The 24,466-nt window shown below is 51.4% G+C and overlaps 1 protein-coding gene across 2 annotated transcripts in view; it reads left to right on the plus strand.

The window, feature by feature from the left end:
* Window positions 1–24,466, plus strand: part of NHEJ1 (non-homologous end joining factor 1) — a 151,428-nt gene that overhangs the window by 4,033 nt on the left and 122,929 nt on the right. The window contains exons 1-5 of one of the 2 annotated variants that reach the window (XM_077829416.1): window positions 269–346; window positions 4,487–4,673; window positions 6,180–6,389; window positions 12,496–12,634; window positions 16,677–16,735. In XM_077829416.1, the coding sequence (XP_077685542.1) occupies window positions 4,488–4,673; window positions 6,180–6,389; window positions 12,496–12,634; window positions 16,677–16,735 (594 nt within the window). In that variant the 5' untranslated portion in view covers window positions 269–346; window position 4,487. Of the gene's footprint in view, window positions 1–268; window positions 347–4,486; window positions 4,674–6,179; window positions 6,390–12,495; window positions 12,635–16,676; window positions 16,736–24,466 lie in introns of those variants that run through there. The other variant, XM_077829415.1, reaches the window with a different exon arrangement.

Consider the following 24,466-nt stretch of genomic DNA (forward strand, 5'->3'; position numbering starts at 1 on the left):
CCGGCTCCGCCCCGCCCCTATCAGCAGCGCGCGCCGCGGCCTGCCTGGCCCCGCCCACTGCCGGCTCCGCCCCACCCCTATCAGCAGCGCGCGCCGCGGCCTGCCTGGCCCCGCCCACTGCCGGCTCTGGCTCCGCCTCGCCGCTCCAGCAGCGCGCGCCGCGGCCTGCCTGGCCCCGCCCACTACCGGCTCCGCCCCGCCCCTCCAGCAGCGCGCGCCGCGGCCTGCCTGGCCCCGCCCACTGCCGGCTCCGGCTCCGCCCCGCCCCTCCAGCAGCGCGCGCGCCGGGGGGAATCTCCTCCTCCGGGCGGGTGGCGCCTCACGCGGGAGCCGGGCGGCGCGCACGGTACGGGGGGGGGCGGAGCGGGGCAGAGGAGGGTGAGACGGGCTGGGGCGAGGGGAAGAGGTTTTGGGGGGCTGAGGCGGGGGTGGGGGAAGAGGTTTGGGGGCTGAGGTGAGGGCGGGGTGAGGGGAAGAGGTTTTGAGGGGCTGAGGCGGGTGTGGGGGTGGGGGAAGAGGTTTTGGGGGGCTGAGGTCGGGGTGGGGTGAGGGGAAGAGGTTTTGGGGGGCTGAGGTGAGGGCGGGGGTGAGGGGAAGAGGTTTTGGGGGGCTGAGGTGGGTGTGGGGGTGGGGGAAGAGGTTTTGGGGGGCTGAGGTCGGGGTGGGGCGAGGGGAAGAGGTTTTGGGGGGCTGAGGTGAGGGCGGGGGTGAGGGGAAGAGGTTTTGGGGGGCTGAGGTGAGGGTGGGGCGAGGGGAAGAGGTTTTGGGGGGCTGAGGTGAGGGTGGGGCGAGGGGAAGAGGTTTTGGGGGGCTGAGGTGAGGGCGGGGGTGAGGGGAAGAGGTTTTGGGGGGCTGAGGTGGGTGTGGGGGTGGGGGAAGAGGTTTTGGGGGGCTGAGGTCGGGGTGGGGCGAGGGGAAGAGGTTTTGGGGGGCTGAGGTGAGGGCGGGGGTGAGGGGAAGAGGTTTTGGGGGGCTGAGGTGAGGGTGGGGCGAGGGGAAGAGGTTTTGGGGGGCTGAGGTGAGGGTGGGGCGAGGGGAAGAGGTTTTGGGGGGCTGAGGCGAGGGTGGGGCGAGGGGAAGAGGTTTTGGGGGGCTGAGGCGGGGGTTGGGGAAGAGGTTTTGGGGGGCTGAGGTGAGGGCGGGGGTGAGGGGAAGAGGTTTTGGGGGGCTGAGGTGGGGGTGAGGGGAAGAGGTTTTTGGAGGGTTGGGGGCGGGGGAAGAGGTTTTGGGGGGATGGGGGTGAGGGGAAGAGATTTTGGGGGGCTGAGGTGAGGGGTTTGGGGGCACTGAACTCCCTTGTGCCTGTGGAGGCCCCCCTGCTGTCCCTCTTCCCACCCCCACGTGCGTCCATGGACGGGGTCTTTCCCCCGAAGTGTTTCTCGGGCACGTCGCAGCAGGAGTAAGGGGAAAGCGAGGGTAGAAGCAGTGCGAAGGGCATTCCCTCGTGTGACGCCCGTGCGCTGCGTGTCGTTCTGGTCCCCTCAGCAGAGATGAGAAAGACTGCTCCTCTTCGCCTTAGAAAAGAGATGGCTACGAACATGAGAGAGGCCAGACTGGGTCAGACCAATCACGGTCCACCTAGGCCAGCGTCCTGACTTCCTGCCATGGCCAGTGCCAGGTGCCTCCCAGGGAATGAACAGAACAGGGCAATTACCCAGTGATGCATCCCCTGCTGTCCAGTCCCCACTTCAGGCAATTGGAGGTTCAGGGATCCCTGCAGCATGGGGTTGGGTCCCGGGCCATACTGAGGGGATCTGAGAGAGGTCTACAAGACGATGACTGGTTTGGAGAGAGTGAACCGGGAGGTGTTATTTACCCCTTCACATAACACAAGAACCAGGGGTCACCCAGTGAAATTAATAGGCATCAGGTTTGAAACAAATATGAAATTAATAGGCATCAGGTTTGAAAAAAACAAATAAAGACTTCTTCACACAACACACAGTCAACCTATTTAACTCACTGCCAGGGAATGTTGTGAAGGCCAAAAGTATAACTGATTTCAGTGCTCTGGAAGTCCCTAAACCTCCAACTGCCAGAACTTGGGGCTGGACAATAGGGAATGGATCATCCGATAATGGCCCAGTTCTTTTCATTCCCTCTAAAGTGCCTGGTCCTGGCCACTGTCAGAGACAGAATATTGGCACCTCTAGCCATTCCCAGAGCATCTCCTAGGAAAAAACCAGATGGGACTTGAATTTCTAGTGAAAAGCGATCCTCAGAACTATTTTTTTTAAGGGGGGGGGGGTGGGACCCATCTCTTCTTGAGCCATCCCTGTCCTTCGTAAAGACACAGAAAAGGGCACAAGCCCATGCTTTTTCCTTTGCCAATCATCTTTAATATTCAAAAGCAGGCTGTGGAGATTGTAGGTCCCAGCATGCAATGCTCCATGGTTGGCCTGAAGAGAATTGTATGCTGGGAGTTGTAGCTGTTGTAGGACTCTCCTGGGACTTCTTACTATGAAACACAAACCCCTTCACCCATGTGATATTTTGATCCAGATTTGTTTGTCCAGCTGGGATGGAAGCTTGATTCCAGGGGTGCAAGGCCAGTGCACTAGCAGCGTCTCACTCTGGCAGCCTGTCCTCCTTCCCCCATCTTTCTGGTGATTGTGATGCCATAGAATTGGGTATGGCCATCAAGGGAGAGACCATTTCTTTCTCCAGTTTGTCCTTGCAGTGAGATTATAACTCACTGTTTGTGCTGCCAGGGCAGCCCTGTGATTGGGAATTCACAAACACTGGATTGTGATGTGCCTATGGGATCTGGCAGGAGGAGAAGCTGGGCCGAGTACAGAGGTTTCTAAGGTCGTCATTAGTGCTGCCCATCTTGTTTCTCTGATAACCAGCATTATTTATTTAAAAATGGAACAGCAACTGCAATGCAAAATGGCCAAAGAATAGTCTCCCCTGGGCAGGCCATTCATTCACTCCTGTAATGGTACATTTCTCCAGGCCACGGGGCCTGTTACCTGTCTTATGAGCTGCACATGGAAGGAGCTGAGGCCAGGCGTCACTATGAACATAAGAATGGCCACACCGGGTCAGACCAAAGGTCCATCCAGCCCAGCATCCTGTCTATCGACAGTGGCCAACGCCAGGTGCCCCAGAGGGAGTGAACCCAAGAGGCAATGATCAAGTGATCTCTCTCTTGCCGTCCATCTCCACCCTCTGACAAACAGAGGCTAGGGACACCATTCTTTACCTATCCTGGCTAATAGCCATTAATGGGCTTAACCTCCATGAATTTATCCAGTTCTCTTTTAAACCCTGTTATAGTCCTAGCCTTCACAACCTCCTCAGGCAAGGAGTTCCACAGGTTGACTGTGCACTGAGTGAAGAAGAACTTCCTTTTGTTTGTTTTAAGCCTGCTGCCCATTCATTTCATTTGGTGACCCCCAGTTCTTATATTATGGGAACAAGTAAATAACTTTTCCTTATTCCCTTTCTCCACACCACTCATGGGTTTATAGACCTCTATCATCTCCCCCCTTAGTCTCCTCTTTTCCAAGCTGAAAAGTCCTAGCCTCTTTAATCTCTCCTCCTATGGGACCCGTTCCAAACCCCTAATCATTTTAGTTGCCCTTCTCTGAACCTTTTCTAATGCCAGCATATCTTTTCTGAGATGAGGGGACCACATCTGTACGCACTATTCGAGATGTGGGCATACCATGGATTTATATAAGGGCAATAAGATATTCTCCGTCTTATTCTCTGTCCCTTTTTTAATGACTCCTAACATCCCGTTTGCTGTTTTGACTGCCGCTGCACACTGCGTGGATGTCTTCAGAGAACTATCCACGATGACGCCAAGATCTTTCTCCTGATTAGTTGTAGCTAAATTAGCCCCCGTCATATTGTATGTATCGTTGGGGTTATTTTTTCCAATGTGCATTACTTGACATTTCTCCACATTAAATTTCATTTGCCATTTTGTTGCCCAATCACTTAGTTTTGTGAGATCTTTTTGAAGTTCTTCACAGTCTGCTTTGGTCTTAACTATCTTGAGCAGTTTAGTATCATCTGTAAACTTTGCCACCTGACAGTTTACCTCTTTCTCCAGATCATTTATGAATAGGTTAAATCGGATTGGTCATAGGACTGACCCTTGGGGAACACCACTAGTTACCCCTCTCCATTCTGAAAATTTACTATTTATTCCTACCCTTTGTTTCCTGTCTTTTAACCAGTTCTCAATCCATGAAAGGATCTTCCCTCTTATCCCATGACCACTTAATTTATGTAAGAGCCTTTGGTGAGGGACCTTGTCAAAGGCTTTCTGGAATGATGTTTGTGTTCAGTGCTAGTTTGGTATCATCAGCTGCAGGCCTCAAGGCTAGTGTGAGCCAGTGGGGATGCAAAGGTGTCTCAGAGGCGCACATAAGCTTTCCTGGAGCTTGTTCTCTCCAGGGAGTGGGGTCTGGTGGAAGTTGTGCTCTTCCTTTGCTGGGAGTGCTGCTGTCTGAGCCTGTTTGTTCTCTTGCAGGATGGAGGGCTCTGAAGATCTAGACAGCAGCCTCCTGACACAGCCTTGGGCTTCAGTTTGCTTTGGTGAATTCACTTTTATTGCCAAGGCTTGTTTCAAAGAAACCGGCTACGTCTTGCTGATCTCTGACCTCAGCAGTGTTTGGTACGAGCGTGCAGACACGGATATCATTGGGAAAAGGTCCAAGGTGAGTCTGGAATGAGGTTTGCAAAATCCACAAACCCCCTTTTATGCGTAAGCCAGCTAACATTCCAGTATGATCTTACAGGACACGCAGAGGGGGGATGACAGCTTCAGTAGGACTAGGGTAGAAGGCCTTGATGTGGGAAGCCCTATGCAGGTCTGCTAATTCCTCTCCATTCTGACCTATAGCATTCCCTGCTATGCTAGTCCTGGGCTCCTGCACTCAATCTCTGCTGATGCGTCTCAATCCTGATCTGCAGCCTCCCTTCTGTTCCAGTCCTGGTTTCCCTCCCCACAGCTCTATCAGTGCCCCTCAGTTCTGAGTCAGTACCCCCGGCTGTTCCAGTCCTGGATTCCTCCTCCTCAGACATTGTACCAAACTGGTGGTTCTGTGATTCTGAGAGAGATCGCTTGGGGTGAGGCCATCAGACGCACTTCCCTTGTAGGCTGGGATGGAAGCTTGTTTCCGGGGTGCAAGGCCAGTGCATTAGCAGTGTCTCACTCTGGCAGCCTGTCCTCCTTCCCCCATCTTTCTGGTGATTGTGATGCCATAGAACTGGGTATGGCCATCAAGGGAGAGACTTTTGTTAGCTTTAGTGGCCAGGTCAGAGGCTACCAGCAGCTTCTTTTTCAGGACTGCTCCTCCAGGGATGCTACCCTGGCAGTTTCTGCAGCCTCAGTTACATGCTCATTTTAATGATGTCTGTAGTTTCAGAAACAGGCCAGGCAGCACAAGCGACCATCTACTTCTCTTTTAGGTCCCCTCTGTCTCCGGGCCAAGACAGGGCCTGTTTGGAGCCCCTTGTTGGGACTCTTACCCTGATCACTGGGTTTAACGTTTGAGTATTTTATAGAGTTTGGCGTCTGCTGGGGAGTGGATGGTGATGGGCCGAGGAGTCTTGCCTCCGTCCCTTGGCTACGCCCATATACTACAATGGCTGCTTCCCACTTGTCTGTGTTGGCAGGTGGGCTAGGCTGCAACAGTTTCTCAGCCAGCCTGGAGCAGCTGAGAGGTGTCCTAGCACAGGAGAGCCCTGGGTGGTAATAAGAGGGCAGTGGGATATTGGAGAGGGCATCCCAGGAACCACATGGGGATAAAATTTCATTACGCTTCTACATCCTGCCCTTTCGAATGCCACCTGCCCAGAGCTGGTGATCTGGTGGGTCAGGAGGGAATGCCCAGATCCCAGGCAATGACGGGCATGGGGAGAACTGGTGAGGAAAGGTTCTTTGTCGAGCATAGACCAGATGGGTGTCTGTTGCTCTCAGTCCTGCTTGTTCCATTGGAGGCTTTGTTCTGTATTGGCTAAGGGAATGTGAAGGAGGATGTGTGGCTAAGCTGCCTGCAGTGACAGTCCCAAGGATGTTAGTGGGGAGCCCTGGGACAGAATGAACTGGGATGGACCCTATTTGCTGGGGTTTCTACCTGATCTGAGTAAGCCTAGCATTGGGGTCTCCAGGGTGCTTTGCTGCTTCCACTAACTGCACCTTTCCATTTGGGCTTTCCCAGGAGCTGAACAAGCGGCTGACAGCCCATGTGTCGTCTTTCCTGAATCGCTTGAGCAACCTGATGTGCCCTTTGCTGGAAGGAAGAGAGAGTGATGCCAACTCCTTCTCCTGCCAACAGACCCCCAGCAAACTCACCATCCATGTGAAAAGTGAGCTCTCCGGACTACCCTTCTACTGGGTTTTCCATTGCCCCGCAGCTGCCGTGGAGATGGTGAGGAAAGGGTTCTGCGATGCGCCACACGCCTGCCCCTCCTTCTGAGATGCTCGGCAAAACTTCAGCCAGTCAGGGAGAGCGAGGAGCTGCGGTGGGTGGCGGGAGCTGAGTTAATTGATTTTCAAAAATCTTGTGGCGGTTTTGGAGTTACCAAGGTGTGCACTAACTGCCTGCATCCCCCGATCTGACCCTTGCTTCCCTCCCCTGCTGTCACCCCTGCTGTGTGACACAGCCCCTTCCTGCTTCTGCTCAGGTTAGACTGTCAACTCCACCGGCCAAGGACTATCTCTTAGGGTTGCCAGCCCTCCATGGGGAACAAATATTTAATAATGGGCTCTTCAGTCTAGCAGACAAAGGTCAAATGCAATCCAACGGAATACAAACCATGAATTAAAGATGAGTCTTTCATTAAAGAGAATGTCATGTGATGAAACCTCCAGGAATTTGTCCAACCGAAGTTGGCAACCCTCCTATCTCTGTCTGTGTGCATGCAGCACCCAGCACAGCAGGCCCTGCCCCTGCCCCTGCCCCTGCCCCTGCCCCTGCCCCTGCCCCTGCCCCACAGCAATCACAATAAGCCTGATGATAAAACAGTGCAGCCTTGGGGAACGAGCACCAAGCTGGGCCCTAGAAGGGCCTGAGTTCTGACACTGGCTCTGCCGCCGGCTCATTATGTATCCTTGGCCGAGTCACTGCTTTTCTCAGTGCCACAGTTTCACCTCCTGTGGGATGTGGGAAAGAGTATTCTCCCCTCCCCCACCTCCCAGGGGTGTTGGGGTGATTCCTGAGTTGGTGTCCGTAAAAGCCAAGTACCCTGCTTAGCCCTTCCAGGGATGGGGATGGAGCTGAAGAGCTGCTGGGGCTGCGTAGCACTGTTTCCTAGAGCCATTCATAGATACTAAGGCCAGAAGGGACCATTGTTGAGTATCTGGCATAGGCCGTAGTGCTGCCTTGTATTCATTCCTTGCATTAATTATTTTTGTGACAGCAGTATCTGGAGGCCTCCTCCAGGAGCAGGGCCGTGCTGTGTTGGACAGAGATGGTTGCTGGCTCAAAGAGCTTGCCATCTAAGTGAGATACAATAAATGGATGTAGCAAACAAGGGGAGCTGGGACAAGGATAGTCATTAACATGAGCCAAGTGGGTATTGGGGGGGCCCTCCAAGCCACTTGCCTGGAAGAGGGGAGGGATCTGAAGATGTCCAGGGTGGCGGCTTTATGGACTAGCTCAGTTCCTTACATATGGGTCACCATAGAAGAAAGTGCAATGGGGCTTGTGGGCGAAGCTGGTGATGAAGCCTGTCATCGCTGCCGGGGTGTAGTGGTGGGGTTGCATGATGAGATAGAAGCACGGAGGAATAGGGAGAGGCATATGCTTGGTTCCTTAGGTGTCGATCTTGTCCTGCCGTCAAACTTCCACTGGAACTCTCAAGCTAAGCAGAGTTTCATAGTTTCCAAGGCCAGAAGTGACCATTGTGATCGTCTAGTCTGACCTCCTGTATAGCACAGGTTGGAGAATGCCCTCCACAATCGTTCCTAGAGCAGATCTTCTAGAGAAGCAGCCAGTCTTAAAAATTGTCAGGGATGGAGAATCTACCACGTCCCAGGTAAATTGTTCCAATGGTTGATTGCTCTCCGCCATTAAAAATGTACACCTTATTTCCAATCTGAATTTGTCTAGCTTCAACTTCAAGCTATTGGATTGTATTTGACCTTTGTCTGCTAGACTGAAGAGCCCATTATTAAATATTCTTTTCCCATGGAGGTACTTACAGACTGTGATCAAGTCACCTCTTAACCTTCACTTTGTTAAGCTAAATAGATTGAGCTCCTTGAGTCTGTCGCTATGAGGCAGGTTTTCAAATCCTGTAATCATTCTTGTCGCTCTTCTTTGAATTCTCTCCAATGTAAGTTATTGGGGGCCAGGAATGGGAGGCAAGTTCTAGTCTAAGGAATGTGTAGATGAAACAAGGAGCAAGGTGGCTGGCTCAGTAAGGAGTAGGGCCCCAGTGTGGTACTAGGTGGCGCGCTATGCTGCAAGGAGTGGGAGTGCTCTGTTCTTGGATCCAGTGCTGACCCCAATGCCTTTGTGCGGTGCTAAGCAATGCTGTGCTGCTAGAGGTCTGTGTTTTGGTTGAAACATGAAACTGAGGCTCTGTCCACCTGGTAATGAAAGGTGCTTTGGCTTTTTCAGCTAACAGTCCAGCTCTTATAGAGCTTCCGAGTGGCTTTGTTCTCTCCCAAAACTCTTCCTGCAGTTCCAGCTGGGAAACAAGGCTTGCTCACTTCCTGCCAAACTGTTTCGCAGTACTACTTGATGTTGTCTCATTGGAGGCAACTGATTCTTTGGTAGGGGATGTGATTCTGGTCTGTGCTTTTATGTCCCTTGACCTTTGTACAGTGCTCTGTGTACCTGCAGGATGGAAGAGGCTGTCTGTCTGGGGTAATTACTTTTAGTAGGTGGCACCATGCAAACAGCTAGGAGGCTTCAGCCTGAGATTCAAAACTGGGACCAGAAAGAAAATCAGGAACCAAGCACACCAGGTGCCTGGTTAGTTAAGAACACAAATGGCCAGGCTGGCCCAGAGTAGGGCTCCTCCAGCCAGTTTCTTACCTCTGACAGAAGCCAGTCCCAGCTATTCAGAAGGAGGTGCAGGGAACTCTGCAGTGGGCAGTGATGGGATGGCTGTCCCTAGGTCAGAGATTGGCACATGCCCGGAAGAACGAAGGTTTATAGCCCTGCCAGAAACATTTGGTTTAAAAAACTTTCTTATTGTTGTAACTCTGGATGTTCCCATTATCCATATAAATAGCTGATGCCGCTTTGATGATTTCTTGTGCCACAGGCTAATTGAGAGTCTTATGAAAAAGTGTTTCTTTTGACCAGTTTTGAATTCACTGCTTTTCAGTTTAATTGGATGTAGGGATGTGTACAGGAATAAAAATTTGGTCACTTTTGGAGGGGGCACTTTCTGTGCCCCCATGGCCAGAGGGGCTGGCTCTCTCCTCCGCACTTCCAGCAGATGGAGAAGCTCGCTCTCTCCTGGCAGCCAGAGGAGCTGGATCTCCCCTGCGGCCCCAGGGCTGGAGGAGCTGCCATGGCCCCGGTACTGCCCTGGCCCCGGAAGAGTTTTGTGCCCTCCACTGATGGGGGGGCTTACCCCTGCTTGTCCCCTTGCACACCCCTCTGATTGGACGTTCCCTTGCTCTTTTATAGAACAAATTGCCCTGTGAGGGCTTCACTTCCAGCTTTCTCAGTGCCTCTGCGGGTGAGGAGTGTATTCCTCCACAGTGGTATGCATAGGGGAAATTTGGGGCATTCTTTGTTCTTACATGCAATTGTCTTTAAGGCTGTGTGCTCTCTGTAGCTTGATTAAATTGTAGTGGTGTCCAATGTGCACCAGAGGGTGCTGTGCACCTAACTAATAAACGGTTTCAGAGTAGCAGACGTGTTAGTCTGTATCCGCAAAAAGAACAGAAGGACTTGTGGAACCTTAGAGACTAACCAATTTATTTGAGCATAAGCTTAAGTGAGCTACAGCTTACTTCGTCGGCTCACAAAAGTTTATGCTCAAATAAATTGGTTAGTCTCTAAGGTGCCACAAGTCCTCCTTTTCTTCTAACTAGTAAATGTTGCTAGTCGACACAGGCAGCTCAGTGGCAAGTGATTTGTGACTTCCCCCAGACAAGCTGAGGCAGCCGTAGCTGGGAAGGGGCCTCCTAGGCAGGCTGTGAGTGCTGCTTGCTGGGACCGTGCATGTGCGTGTTCTGCTCTGCTGCAAAATTTGCTGTAATACCATTTATAAAACCCGCTCCCTGCCAGTTCACCATGACTGTGGAAGGGTGGGACAGGACAGCTAGCAAGAGGACAGGATGAGGCTCCCTGGCGGGGCCCCTTTAAAGGGCATTGGCCCTTTGGTCAGGACCAATATTGGACCTTCCTGAAAGTTCTGAAGTTGTGGGTTTGAAATATCTGCACTTAAGATTCTCCCCTTGCTCTTTAGAAAGAGCAGAGCTGGGGTCTCAGACCTGTTGCTATTGGGACAGATGTCCTCACAATCCATCTGTGTGGTGGGCACTTATTGACCCACTGGCAATGCCAGAGACTGAAAGGGTGATGGGGCTGGATGGAGCTTACCCCACAGGGTCATCCTCCCTAGCAGAGTTTTGTCTGTGTGCAGGGGTGGCACTTGCCCAGGCTCTGCCGTTCCTGCGGTACATGGAGGAGTCAGTCTCCAGCCTGCCAGTGCAGCTCCTTTCACCAGCCATGAAATCCTTTTACAAAGAACAAATGGGGCATACCAAAACCTGACCCGTGTGTCAGTGCCCCCTGCTGGCTCTCCAGCAGCAAGAACTTCCCAGAGCCGTGCCCGTCTCTGCTGTTGCACAGGTGGAGAAGTAACGAAAGGTGAGCCACGTTAGCTCTGGTTCCATTAAGAGCACAGGATGTGGGGCAGACCCATGCAGCTCACTTGGGCCAAGACACATGGCTCTGGAAAGACATTCTCCTGCCCTTCAAAGAGGGTATGAATCCCTCAGCGTTATCGGAGTGATAGAGCGAGCTGTGAACCAGCAGCTGTCACTGTCCTGTTAGTTCGTATCTTGATTAATGTTTGTAAAGCACTTAGGCAATGGGACGCACTGCATAATGCTAAATGTTACTGTTAGTAATGCAGGAATGGGGCCCAGACTTTGCTTAGCCGCTCATCAAGAATCTGAGGCCTGTGCCGAACTGGCCTAGAATGGAGCAGATTGCTCCCTCCCTCAGGTCTGCAAGTGGAGGGATGGCCCATGGGGACCACAGGTCCCACCATCTTGACCTGAGTGGAGGCCGCATTGCATTTTGGGACCTGTAGAGACCATGGCTTGCACCTTTGGCTGAAAGAGGAGGGAGGCTGCAGAATTCAACCCCCCAGCTCTCTGCAGCGAGTGTGCCATGGACCCAGGGCTTCTGGGGGTTGTGGTGTCCTGTGAGTGATGCTGTATTCACTATACCCCCATGTCAGGGGCTTGGATTTGCTGATGATAATGCAGCACAGAATAAGTAGGGTTTTGTCAGACAGGCTCTGAGGGCGTATTGGGCCCTGCTGCATGGGTCTTGCCAAGGCTGTCCCACAGATGACAGTGAGGGGGCTGTTTCCTGTGTCCATTTCACTGGAGTTGCTGGGTGAGATGGTCCACTGGGAGCAGAGGTCAGCCTGGCCTGACTTGAACCCCTCTGACATGAGGGCCAGGAAGCTGCAGAGAGTGTGTGTCCCATGGAGAAAGTGCCCTTAGTGCGAGGTGGAGCAGGGTTCATCCAATGCACACTGAGGACCAGCGCAGGACCCTCTGCACTGAGAAGCCTTGGGCAAGGATGAGATGGCCTGGGCTGGGTGTAGATGGGTGCATGGGTGGCAGCAGCAAGGGTCTGGATAGGATTTGGGGTAGAGATTCCTCATGTCTTTGATCTCATCTTCCTGTGAAAGTCTCTCAATTTCCTAAAGCTGCAATTTGACAGCATGGTTCGTTTTGCTTTTCAGTCTCAGCCATGTCTGTTTCCAGTGTCAGAATTCACGTTGGGGCCCACTGGGGGTGGGCATGAGGCTCAGAGGGACCTGTTTGTGTTGCTTACAGAAGTTCTCATTGGGCTGATTAGACTGAAAGAGTTTGCTGTTGTCTCTTGCCACTCCCATAGCTGTCTGTGGAGTTAGAGTGTCTCCTGTACTGAACCTTCTCCATCACATGTCCATCTTGTTCCTCACTGCTTGTGAAGTTATTGCACAGTCAGAGCTCCTGCCCCATTCTCTACAGCTCCTCTCACAGCCAACGTTTCTATGCCATTCCCTACAGTGCCTCCTACTGGGAGGGGCAGGGGTGGCAGAGACCTCCCTGTCCAGCCAGTGCACCTGATTTGTTCCGTAGAGTGCCTCTTGCTGGTAGATGCTGGAATGGCAGACAGGCATTCCTGTGACTGGTGAGCACTGAGAAATCTTGAGTAATCTCTGGCTGTAGCTGTTGCCAATACATTGCTGCTGTAGACTGACCTGCTTCAACCGCTTTTGTTCTAGAGACCCCGTTTAAGTGCCCTTCTTGGCCTTCCCTGTTTTGTCTTTCCCACCCAGATTTCCCGTCATCTTGTGCGGCCCCTCATCAGGATGAGCCTGGCATTGCAGTACCAGCTGCAAGAGCTGGCGTCTCTCCTGGTGCAGAAGGATGCTGAGATTGAAGACTACAGGGAGAGCGGGGCTGCGCTCAGCAGAGGTATGGAGGGCTGTTCCACTCATGGGGAAACCAGGGCTGGAGAGAGCAGGGAGTGAGTTTCCTTCCCTGCACAGGGTTGGCACAAAGTGCTCAGTCTGGCTATTACCCAATGAGGCTTGTGTTTCATGTTCAGCAGCTACAGCAGTCAGACAGTAGCCAGAAGCCTTGGGAGTAGTCCCCAGGGGAGAGGTGGAGGAGGAATGGACATTGACCAGTAGCCGAAGGACTTGGGGAGTTGCCAAGGGGCTCTTTGCTTTACTTAGAGTACCTGGCTGTTTACCAGGAGCCTGGATCCAAAGCCAGCTAGTGAAGGAGCGCTGGAGCAGAGTCAGGCTTTTTTCCCACATGCAGTAGCTTGCAGAGCATTTGGAGAGGGACCAGGGGCTCCCGGCTCTTCCCCTCGACTTCCTTAGAAGAACATTGAAAGCATGGCTGTGTGCATGGGTTTGTTTCCAGTGCGGAGCCTCTGAGATGTTAACGAGAGGCCTGGGTTTAATCCCCAGCTGGCAGAGCACAGTGTCCAGAGCGGAGTGATATAAGGACTGGCAGAGCTGTCGCTGGTGGGTGGAGTCCCTTGGTGATTAGAAGGGGTGCTGGGTCCCACCCTCAGCTGGTGATGCTTCCGGCGTGTAGATTCGACTCGCAGCTGAGGCTCTGCACGTGTCGGGCTGGAGGGAAGTGTTAACAGGGAGGCATGCTCTGCTTTTCATCAGCATGGCCTGATTTCCTCAAAGAGTTTCCCTTGCACATCAGAGGGCTTCTATGCTCCTGACCAGCTCCCCAGGATCCACTAGGTAGCTGGGAACTGGCCTAGTGCTGCTTGTCTGACACACTGCTCTCTGCAAGCTGTTTGGGCCTGAGAACGGGGAGCAGGCTGTTTCATTGGTTATTTATACAGCCCCCTTGGTAATTGCAGTGCTGGAAAGTGATGTCAGGTGCTCCAGGCCCTGTAATCTCAGTGATTCCAGCTCAGACTTGCTCTCCTTACCTGTGGGGAGAGTTTTCCTACTAACTGGTGCCACAAATGCCTGCTGGAAGGCGAGGGGTGAGCTGGGGTCTTTAAGGCTTGTGCATCACCCCCAGGAATAGGGATTGTGCAAGGCGAGTCCCTTGCACAGTGACACCTGCTATCCCCCTTGGAGGGATGGGTGTGAGTAAGGGCAGTGCACGGCCTGTGCTTGGAACTAGGTTAGGACGTGAGCCAGACCAGACTCTGGCTCTCTCTGGTGTTGTGCTGGATCTTCAGGGCTTGTGGGAGTCCAAAGAATCTTATTTATGGGTGTAGAATTAGCAGGTATGCCTGATGCAAGAGCCAGCAAGGCGGCTGGGAGGTGTCATTCTCCAGTCACTTTGTGCCCACCCAACACCTCAGAGGGGTTCCTTAGTATGACATGAGGGGCAGGGCTTCCCATCTGCAGAGTTTGTCCCATTGTTGGCGGATGGAGCAATCACCTGATCTGCTCTTGAGGAACAGTTCATGGTGGTGATGGAGAAATGATGGCTTGGAGCTAGCAACAGGGCCAGGCAAGCCAGATATTGGGACCAACCCCCAGTGGTCTCGCTGGGATGTCCTCAAGGGCCCATGTCCAGGGGTGTCCACAGAACGGCTGATTTTCCTGTTTGTAGGAGTAGGAAAGAGGAGCTCCTGCCCTTGGGTGATGGCTTGACTGCAGTAGGACCCAAGAGGTCCCTTCCAGGCCTAAGATCTATGAATGCCACCATATGTGCTGGCAGGGCTCACACCTTACCTCTGGCTTCAGAGCTGCATGGTAGGATGCCACTGCAGGGTGCTGGGGAAGATAGTGGGCCTCGCTCTGAGGCAGTAGTCTCTGGGTGAGTTTTGTGTGAAGGGGTGGGTGCAGCAGGAGACCCTCCCCCACCCTCAGCTTGGCTGCAGAGGAAGCTTGGAATGGCAGTCACCATTTTTCCAGGACACACCAAAATGCATGTGTTTACCTCTTGCTGCTGCTGCTGGTTCTCGGGCAGCACAATGGCTTCCAGCGGGCTGGGGAGCAGCAAGCTTAGCCTAAGGTGCAGGGAATGATGGGGATTTGGGGAGAGTGTTGCCTACAGGCTGCTGCGGGCTCCTAGTGCAGGTAGCCTCACCCTCATGGTCAGCGCTAGCCAAAGTCTTCAGCATTTCTGTGAGGTGCATAGGCCTTGCTCCTTGGCTTGTGTGCTGAGATGGGGCCCAATGTGGAAGTGCTGCTCTAGGCAGCCAGAACATCTCCCCATCCATTTGGGGACAGTTGTGTGCGGGGTGGGGGTGCCTCTCCCCAGGAATGTCATGGCAACAGTCATTCCTGAGCCCCCTTGCTGCAACACAGAGACACTGGGACCAGGGAGGCTCCACACTGCAGGGTACTGCTCACCAAGACATCCTGGGAGCTGGCCTTAGGTCCTTGGACCCATCGGCCCTGGGCTGGGAGCCATGTTTACTGAACTGCAGGAAACCCCAAAGGCTGGAGCATGTTTCCAGACTTGCTGACAGTGCTGAAGCCAAGTTTTCCCAAGGGGCCTTTGAAACCCTGTGCTGTCACAGGGCAGACAGCTGTAGCCCCAGTGAGGATGGGGCCTTCGGCCGCTGCGCTGGGGCGCTGGGGCCGCTTTGCTGAAATGGCTACTGTCATTAGGAAGGGGCTTTCTTGTGGTGTTTTCCAGCTGACTGCTGCTGAGGTGCAAATCTACCCTCATTCAGGCCTCAGGGGCTGCATTCTTCATGTTGCCATGGTTACTAGTGGGTTTCCTGAGAAGATTTCCCCACTAGCCTGAGTGACCTGGAGGGGCTTCTGCTGTGCTGTCATGGCTTGGCCCTGTAACGATGCTGCCTCTGGCGGGACACAACTGAGAGTATCAATTCAGGACAAATTGCTTCAAGCAGGGCAGTTACAGCCCAGGGCTGGGGTTTCTGTGCCCACCAAGGCAAACCAAACCAAACCAGCCAGACAGAGAAGACTTCGGTTTTACCCCACTGGCTAACCGCAGGTCACACAAGCAATTCCCTTAGATACTCCAGTTTCCCAGTATCCCCACCAGTGCCACTCGGTATGGGGACGAATGGTTATGAAAACCAATACCCCAGTAAAAGAAAAAGGTTCTCCTGATCCCAAAGGACCAAGTCCCAGACCCAGGTCAATATACAAGTCAGCTCTTACCCACAAATCACACTGTTGCCAATCCTTTAGAATCTAAAATATAAAGATTTATTCATAAAAAGCAAGAAATATAGATGAGAGCTAGAATTAGTTAAATGGAATCAATGACATACAGTAATGGCAAGTTCTTGGTTCAGGCTTGTAACAGTGGTGGAATGAACGGCAGGTTTAAATCAAGTCTCTGGAGAACATCCCCAGCTGGGATGGGTCCTTCAGTCCTTGGTTCAAAGCTTCAGTTTGTAGCCAAGTTCCTCCAGAGGTAAGAAGTAGGATTGAAGACAAGATGGAGGAGATGCAGCTGCCTTTTATAGTCTCTTGCCATGCGGCCTGTGCTTCCTTTGTTCCAAAGACAAGCTGTCCATCCCATGGCATGGAAACACCTTAGAGTTCTGTCCCTGCATGCCTTGCTGAGTCCCCAGGCGTGTCTGCCTTCTCCCAGTGGGTCAGTTGTGTCGCTGATGGTCCTTAATGGGCCATCCAGCAGGCTAGGCTGATGCCAAATTGTCTGGGGTGTCACCCAGAAGCAGAGCACAAGTTTGAAATACAGACAGTACAGAGCCAATACTTATAACTTTAAATACAAAAATGATACATGAATACAGACAGCATCATCCTAACCAGCAAACCATCGCCTTGTCATAGACACCTCACTCGACAACCTTTGTACAATATTTGCTGTAAATATATAATAGCGCTGCCGGTGTCCTGTGTAGGTGTTACATGGCCCAATCACTGTAATATTTGAGCTCCCTCAGGTAATTCAAAAACAATAAAAAACCAGGCACCCTCTCCTTTCATCTCCCTGTCACAGAGAGTGCGGGCAGCGAGCTTGGTGTTTGGCCAGGTTGGTGGTGCCCGCCCGGCTCATACTCCCATCTCTCTTGCAGGACGCCTGAGGACCGAGCCTTTCCAGGAGAAGCCATTCCTGCAGAAGTTTGTGGATGAGGTAGGGAAAGATGCTGCTGGGTGTTAGTGCAAAGGGGACCTGGGTGTGTTTGTCAACACATCTTGGCCCGCTCGGCTTAGTGCAACCCAGCGCCCCGGGCCGTCGCCCGCTCAACTTACTGTGCTATGGTATGGTATGCAAGGGCGAGCATGGCCTGGTGTGGTTGGTGACTCTTGAGCGTGTGTTGAGGCAGACAAAGCCATGGCTGGCTTGAGCCAATGTAGCACAGTGGGCCTGGGTCTCACCCTGTCTGGTCCTGAGGTGACAAATGAGCAGCTGCAATTCCAAACGCTTGCATCTGTCTCTGGGGTTATGTGGAGAGTTGGCCTTTGGGGAGACTAGCTGGGACCATCCTGGCTCCTCCCTTGTGACTGAGCCCTAAAATAGCATAACATTCAGCTCAGCCCTTCTCCCCAAGCTGAGTTGCTCCTAGGGCTCCTCTTTAGCCCTCTCAGCCTATATCCTCTCCCGCGCCTGGAGCTGCTCCCACCTCCCTTCTGTCCAGATGGGTAATGAGCAACCCATCTCAGTGAGTCAGCATAGCCCACTTAACATTCTCCCAGTAGGATCAACAGCTGGTGATGGGGACTCAGGAAAACCCTGCCATGCTGCTGCAGACAGATGTCTAGCCATGCTCCCCTCTCCCACGTGGAAGGCCTGTGCAGAAAGGGCTACAATTGCAGAAAGGTGCACACATGCTCACTAAGAGAGAAGCAAACCTGTGTGTTTGCACACAAATTGGTGATGATATCCCCAGGAAGATGTTCCCCTTTGTCAGGGTTCCTTCCCCACTCTGAACTCTAGGGTACAGATGTGGGGACCCACATGAAAGGCTCCCTAAGTTTATTCTTACCAGTTTAGGTTAAGAACTTCCCCAAGGTACAAACTTTGCCTTGGCCTTGAACAGTATGCTGCCACCACCAAGCTTTTTAAACAAAGAACAGAGAGACCACTTGGGGACAACCCCCAAGCCCTACACCCCCTCTACTGGGGAAGGCTTGATAATAATCCTCACCAATTGGTACAGGTGAACACAGACCCAAACCCTTGGATCTTAAGAACAATGAAAAATCAATCAGGTTCTTAAAAGAAGAATTTTAATTAAAGAAAAGGTAAAAGAATCACCTCTGTAAAATTAGGATGGAAAATACTTTACAGGGTATTCAGATTCAAAACACAGAGGATCCCCCTCTGGGCAAAACCTTAAAGTTACAGAAAACAGGAATAAACCTCCCTGTTAACACAGGGAAAATTCACATCAAACAAAAGATAAACTAATCTGCCTTGCCTGACTTACCTATACTGGTTGCAATATTTGCAATATCGGAGACTTGGATTAGGATGGGTTGGAGAAGATGGATTTCTGTCTGGCCTCTCTCAGTCCCAAGAGAGAACAACCACGTAAACAAAGAGCACAAACAAAAGCCACCGGGCTCCCCCCCACCCCCCACCCCAAGATTTGAAAGTATCTTGTCCCCTTATTGGTCCTTTGGGTCAGGTGCCAGCCAGGTTAGCTGAGCTTCTTAACTCTTTACAGGTAACAGGATGTTGCCTCTGGCCAGGAGGGATTTTATAGCACTGTATACAGAAAGGTAGTTACCCTTCCCTTTATATTTATGACACCCTTAATGCTTGAGTTGGAAAGACGCCTGGCCTGCTGTTATCTGGGTGAAATGTGCAGAGTCGCTGGCTGAGCCACCTGGGAGTGCTGCCTTCTGAGCTGGCTGCATTCTTGCTGCTCCTTGTGTGGCATTTTGGGGCGGGCAGCTAGTTGCCTGGGCTGTGGTAGAGGCAGAGCAGGAAGGGATGGTGGCTGCCTGGGTCTGTGGGGCTCTCTGGAAGGAGCAGGTTGGGGGGCAGCTCTCTCCCTACTGAGGGTTAATACTTGCCGAGTGCTCCTGTTGCCTGTGTTCTGAGGAGTGACATATACAGGGAAGTGGAGTGATTGCTCAATGCCACTGGCTGGGACAGCATGTCCCTGTCTTGGTCTTGCCTCTGGGATCCACTCGGGGTCCTTGGACTTGGTCTCTGTTTCACTGGCAGAGAGGTCTGAGCAGCCAGCGCGTGAGTCAGAGGCGAAGCTGGGTGTGCGTGTGCTGTCAATCCTGTTCCTCTGTCGCGCTGCGTGTGCTGTTAGCCCAGAGGCCAGGAGCCTGGCGGAGTTCTGTAGGAGCCTGTCGTACCTGGCCTGGGGAGAGCTCTCTGGCTGCACATGCTCACTGGTGGGGCTGGGCCAATGCGTGCAGGAGAAGGGAGCAAGTTGGGTGGGGTCGGAAGGGGCATGTCAGGAACAGGGCGGGGGGCCCAGCGGAATGGGGTGAAGGCAACAGTGCAGGGAGGCTGCTCTTAGCCACTTCCCTACTGGGGAAATTTACCAAGAGATCACCTGTTCTGACAACAGCTCAGCTGAACCTGCGAACCCTAATGTAGATAAAGGCCCTCCAGTCAAAACTGCCTTTACTCCTCTTCTAGTTAAACCAGCTGCTTCCTGAGGTGAGATGTAGAGCAAGGGGCAAGGAGGCTGCGGTCCAAAGTCCAGTTTCGTTTGCTGCTAGGTGACTCATGGCTCTGTCTGGCATCCCTGCAATTATTTGGCTTTTTCTCAAAAGTTTTTTTTACTGGCTAGTTGTTTGGGCAAGTTGCTGCTGAGGCTTCCTGGCTGAAGAGGAAGAAGGGAAATGGGAGGAGTGCTAAAATACATAGAATCTGCTGTCCCATATTCATTACAACCTGCCACTTGGTTTAGCACATGTGCCTCCCCCCCCATCTCCAAAATCAGACACACGCACTGTGAAGAACTTGGGATTTTAAAGGAAAGCTCCAGAGATTCTGATCATTGCACTGATTTATAAATCAGAGCAATCACTAGAACACTAAAATTGTTAATTGTTCAAGAACAAATGGAGATAAACTGGGCAGGCATGAATGTAGGCTGGGAATTAGAAGACAGTTTCTGACTCCCAGTAGGAGGAGTGGGGGCAAGACACCTTTCTGGTTTTAAAATGGAGCTTGATAAATTTATGAATGAGATGATATGATGGGGTTGTTCTGTGATAGTAGCAGACTGGACCTGTTGACCCAGGAGGTTCCTTCCAGTCCAGTGTCCTATGTTCCTATGTTAATAATGATTCAGAGAAGGCAGAAATTCTCAATAAATATTTCTATTCTGTATTTGGAAAGAAGCGGGATGATGGACTCATGCCGTATAAGGATGATGAAATATATTCCAGTCCTTTTGTGCTAACTAGCAGAGCCCAGGAGGGGGTACCAGTGCAGGGTCTGGTACATACCACCAAACCAAACCAGAGAACAGGATGAGTTACTTCCTAAGCACCTGTCTGTAATGTGTGTATGGGGGCAATTGTGTTATCATGGGGAACTTCAATCTGGGAGACATCTGGTGGAAGTCTTCTGTAGCCAATAGAAAACATTACTGGAGTTTCTAAAAAATATAGTTGATAATTTCCTAACATAAAAGGAGTTGGAGAGGAGTACTTGTGGCACCTTAGAGACTAACAAATTTATTAGAGCATAAGCTTTCGTGAGCTACAGCTCACTTGATCAGATGCATACAGTGGAAAATATAGTGGGGAGATTTTATATACACAGAGAACATGAAACAATGGGTGTTACCATACAGACTGTAACAAGAGTGATCAGGAAAGGTGAGCTATTACCAGCAGGAGAGCTGGGGAGGGGAGAGGGGGAGACCAGAGCTTATGCTCTAATAAATTTGTTAGTCTCTAAGGTGCCACAAGTACTCCTTTTCTTTTTATGGATACAGACTTACACGGCTGCTACTCTGAAACCTGTCATAAAAGAAGTTGTATCTGGTATGGGGAAACTCCATATTGGACCTCGTTATAACAGATAAAGATGAATTAATCACTGGACTGGAAGTTGGTGATTGCCTAGGGACCAGTGATTATAATCTGTTTACGTTCCATGTGGGCAAACAAAGGACAGTACCAACCATAAATATATATTCTTGGCGCTTAAAAAGGGCTAATTCCTAAGGCGGAGGAAAACTGTGAGAAAAATTGATTGAGAGGAAAAATTTAGACAGAAGAATGGGAATGAAAATTGGGTGTTTTTAAAAAAAAGTGTTTGTTAGATGGCCAAAAAGCCATGATTGAACAATCGAGAAAGATTGACAACTTTGGCTCAGTGGTGAAGAGAAGGCAGCAATTAGAAATAAAAGGCAATATATAACAAATGGAAAGAAAAGGAAGTAGCTGTCAATCAGTATAAACTGGAAGTTATGAAGTGCAAAAAATTGATAAGGTAAGCTAAAGACATCAGGGAAGAATCCCTCGCTGGCAGGGCTAAGGACAATAAGAAAGAGTTTAAGAATATTAGAAACAAAATAAATCTTAGCAATGGTATAGGCCTATTGCTAGGTGGAGATGGTAAACTTATTAATAATGATGCAGCGAAAGCAAAAGTGATCTTTAAATATTTCAGTTCTTTATTTGGAAAGAAGCAGGATGATGTGCTCATATCACGTGAGGTGATTAGCTGAGGATGATAAAGTAATGTCCTCCTCACTTACGAATGAACTGAAAAGTAAACAAGTACTTTTCAGTTCATTCGTAAGTGAGGAGGATGTTAAACAGCTACTAGGGGTAAACATTTTAAAATCAGCAGGCTCAGATAACTTGTATCCAAGAGTCATAAAAGAGCTAGCTGAGGATCTCTCTGGCCTGCTGATGTGAATTTTTAATAAATCTTGGAATATCAGGGAACTTCCAGAAGACTAGTAGAGTGCTATTGTTGCACCAATATTCAGGAAGGGCAAGTGAGATGACTCTGATAGTCAGCCTGACATCATGCCTGGGCAAATTAATGGAAAAGTTGGGATCAAACTCCCAAGGAAGTGTTGGATTCTCCATCTCTTGATGGCCTCTCATCCAGGCTGGATGCCTTTTTGGAAGATATACTTTAGTCATAAGTTATTGGGCTCAATACAGGAGCTACTGGGTGAAAAACAAGGGCCTGTGTTATGAGGAGATCAGAGCAGATAATCTATTGGTTTCTTCTGGCCTGAAGCGCTGCGAATGCTTGAAACACAACTTTAAATTGTCATCAGTTTAATCACAACTATGAATATTTGCCAGTTGGAGAGGAGCTATCATCTTGACTGTGGTGATGCAGGGTAGGGTTGACTTGGCATCCCCAGTGGAAAGCACTGGAAATCGGAGACTTCTCTTCCCACAGCTTTGTAAGACTGGTTGCCGTGGCTTTTTAACTGCGAAGCCAGCTCTCTCAGCTGTACTTTCTGGATTGGTTCCTTGCTGGGAAGAATGGCAATCTCCAGTGAGAGAGAGACCTATCCCATTCATTGAATGGAGGTTGTGAAGTAGGGACAGGTACACCTGAGACTGGCTTTGATGGTTGCTGTTGAAATATGTCTTCTCCCTGAGTATGTGCTCACTTAGCTGCCCAGGGTGTTCTGAGTAATCGTGGGGAGTTTTCCATCAAAGTCCTGGGCTTATTTATAAATGTAGGAAATGTCTCTTATGGTGTTTGGCAAGAATTCATTCATGAGCAGCTGCTGGGAGCAGGCGGAGCAGTAAGCATCTAGGGGAAAAAAGGCAGAGCCCAAACCAAGACAGACCCAACAGCTTTTGTTAGCACAGCAAGCCAGTGGTGATGGGAAAGAGTAAATAATGAGCCTCTTTCAGCACTGTCCAGCTTCACTGGAGTCAAAGGGTCCAGATCATCAAAGATATTTGGGCACCTTAAGATGCAGCTAGGAGCCTAGTGGTGCCTAAATACCTTTACAAATCTAGCCTAGGGCCCTTGAGCTCTGTGTGAAGCTGGACCTAAATTCTGTGGCAAGGTCCCTGTCTTCCCACCCTGCTCACTGAAATGTTGGGGCAGCTTCATTTATACTAAGAACGGGCTTTGGTAATGAACGAACTAGGAGCACGAACGACAGTGCAGCTCCCACTCTCCTCCCCGGCTTATTTATTACATTCACCTTATTTTACACTGTCTCCCCTTTCGCTGTTTCAAAGCACCACGGATTTTTATGTTGGCAATGCACAGTGGTGTTGTGGATGTGGGTAGGGTTGAAGCCAGGGGGGCTGGCAGCTGGGAAGGGGGCAGTTGAGGCTTTGGCACTGAGGAGAGGCAGTGGGGGATTGTTCTCCAGGCCATCTGCAGATGCATGCACACGTCCCTGCATGGATTGTGAGCTCCTTGGGGTGGGGACTGTCTCTCTGGGATGCATCTGCAAGTGCCCAGCACACTGGGTCTGGAGCCAGCAGGTGCTACTGCAGTACAGACCAACAACAGTACACTCGCTCTGCCTATGGAAGCTCACCTTTGTGGCCATGAGAGTGCATTGCCCCTGTTGGGGAGGTGCATGGTGCTGAGGCCCTGCAAGCGGTTGTCTAGATTTAGGGGGTGTTCTGTTCCCTGCAGCGCTGTGTGGTGAAGGACAGCATGCTGCTCTGGGTTACTGTGTGACTGACCCCCTGGTGGGTCAGCATGGTGCTCCTGATGCTGGTGATGGCAGCAGAGCCCTGGTGTGCTTCCCAGCTCTTGCCAAGGAGTGCACTCCTGAATCAGGAGGTGCCCGTTGAACCTCCCCACACTCCTGTTCTCACCCGCAGCACAGACTGGCCCTTGTTCACTCGCTGCAGGTTGTTGGCACGAGGCCTCCTGTTCCCGGTACATGAGTGTGGGATTAGCGAAGCATCACATGGGGGCTGTGTAATGGGCCAATGTGTGACGGGTCGAGCTCCCGTGACCGTGGAGGTGGCAGGCTCAGGCCAGCACAAACTGATGCCAGGATGGGTGAATCTGTGTCCTTTGGACATGGTCCCAGTGGTGGTTGTATTTTTAGGCTTTTATGTGTTCTCATCACTATGGAATCTGAACATGTCACAAACATCACCCCATTTTACAGGTGGGAAACCGAGGCATGGGGGCAAGGCGACTTTCCCAAGGTCTCGCAGGGAGTCTGGCAGAGCCAGGAATAGAGCTCAGATCTCCTGGGTTCCAGCCCAGTGCCTTAACCACAGAACCATCCTCTGTCTCTGTGGTTGGTGACCTATTCTGTGAGCTAGTTTAGGGGTCTTTTTGGCACTTAAAGCACTTTGGCGCCTGAAGCTTTTTAATTTGGTTTGGGTTTTTCCCTTCCAGATCTCTGCCTGCTTAATACCAGCTGGTCAGCAGAGAACATGCCAGGTCTGGGTAGCGGCAGGGCCTGCTTCCTGCTCCCCACCCCGCTGCCCTGGAGGAGCCCTGGGCAGTAGGGGAACATTGCTCCTGGATGTGGAATTTAGTGCTACACTGTACAGAGCCCAGCTGTCACACAGGGGCAGCAGGTTCCTCTCTCCAGTAACCCCCCGAAGCCTTGAGGGAAGCCTGGGCCTGTGGAGCCAAGGTTGTTTTGGCTGCTCTGCACCAATAGAGCAGCAATCAAGCCTGCTCGGATAAACACGCCGATACAATCAGGTCAACTATAGACCCCCGTGCTCCAGGATGTTTCGCCGTGAATATTTTTATCTGCGGTGGCCGGTGCACCCGGTGGCTGCTGTGTTGGGCCTCTGGCAGTCCTGCGCACTTGGCTTGCAGAGCAGGGCTTCAGCAAACAGGATGTGGAAGGTTCACAGGTCGACCTGGGCTGAGCTCGGAGGATGTGCCATCAAAATAAGCAATGCTGAATAGGAAGATAAACAAACAGCCAGCTTCCAGCGCACTGCTGGCGGAGGCAGACAG

Source organism: Eretmochelys imbricata, chromosome 11, assembly GCF_965152235.1.
Source record: "Eretmochelys imbricata isolate rEreImb1 chromosome 11, rEreImb1.hap1, whole genome shotgun sequence".
NCBI classification, from domain to species: domain Eukaryota; kingdom Metazoa; phylum Chordata; order Testudines; family Cheloniidae; genus Eretmochelys; species Eretmochelys imbricata.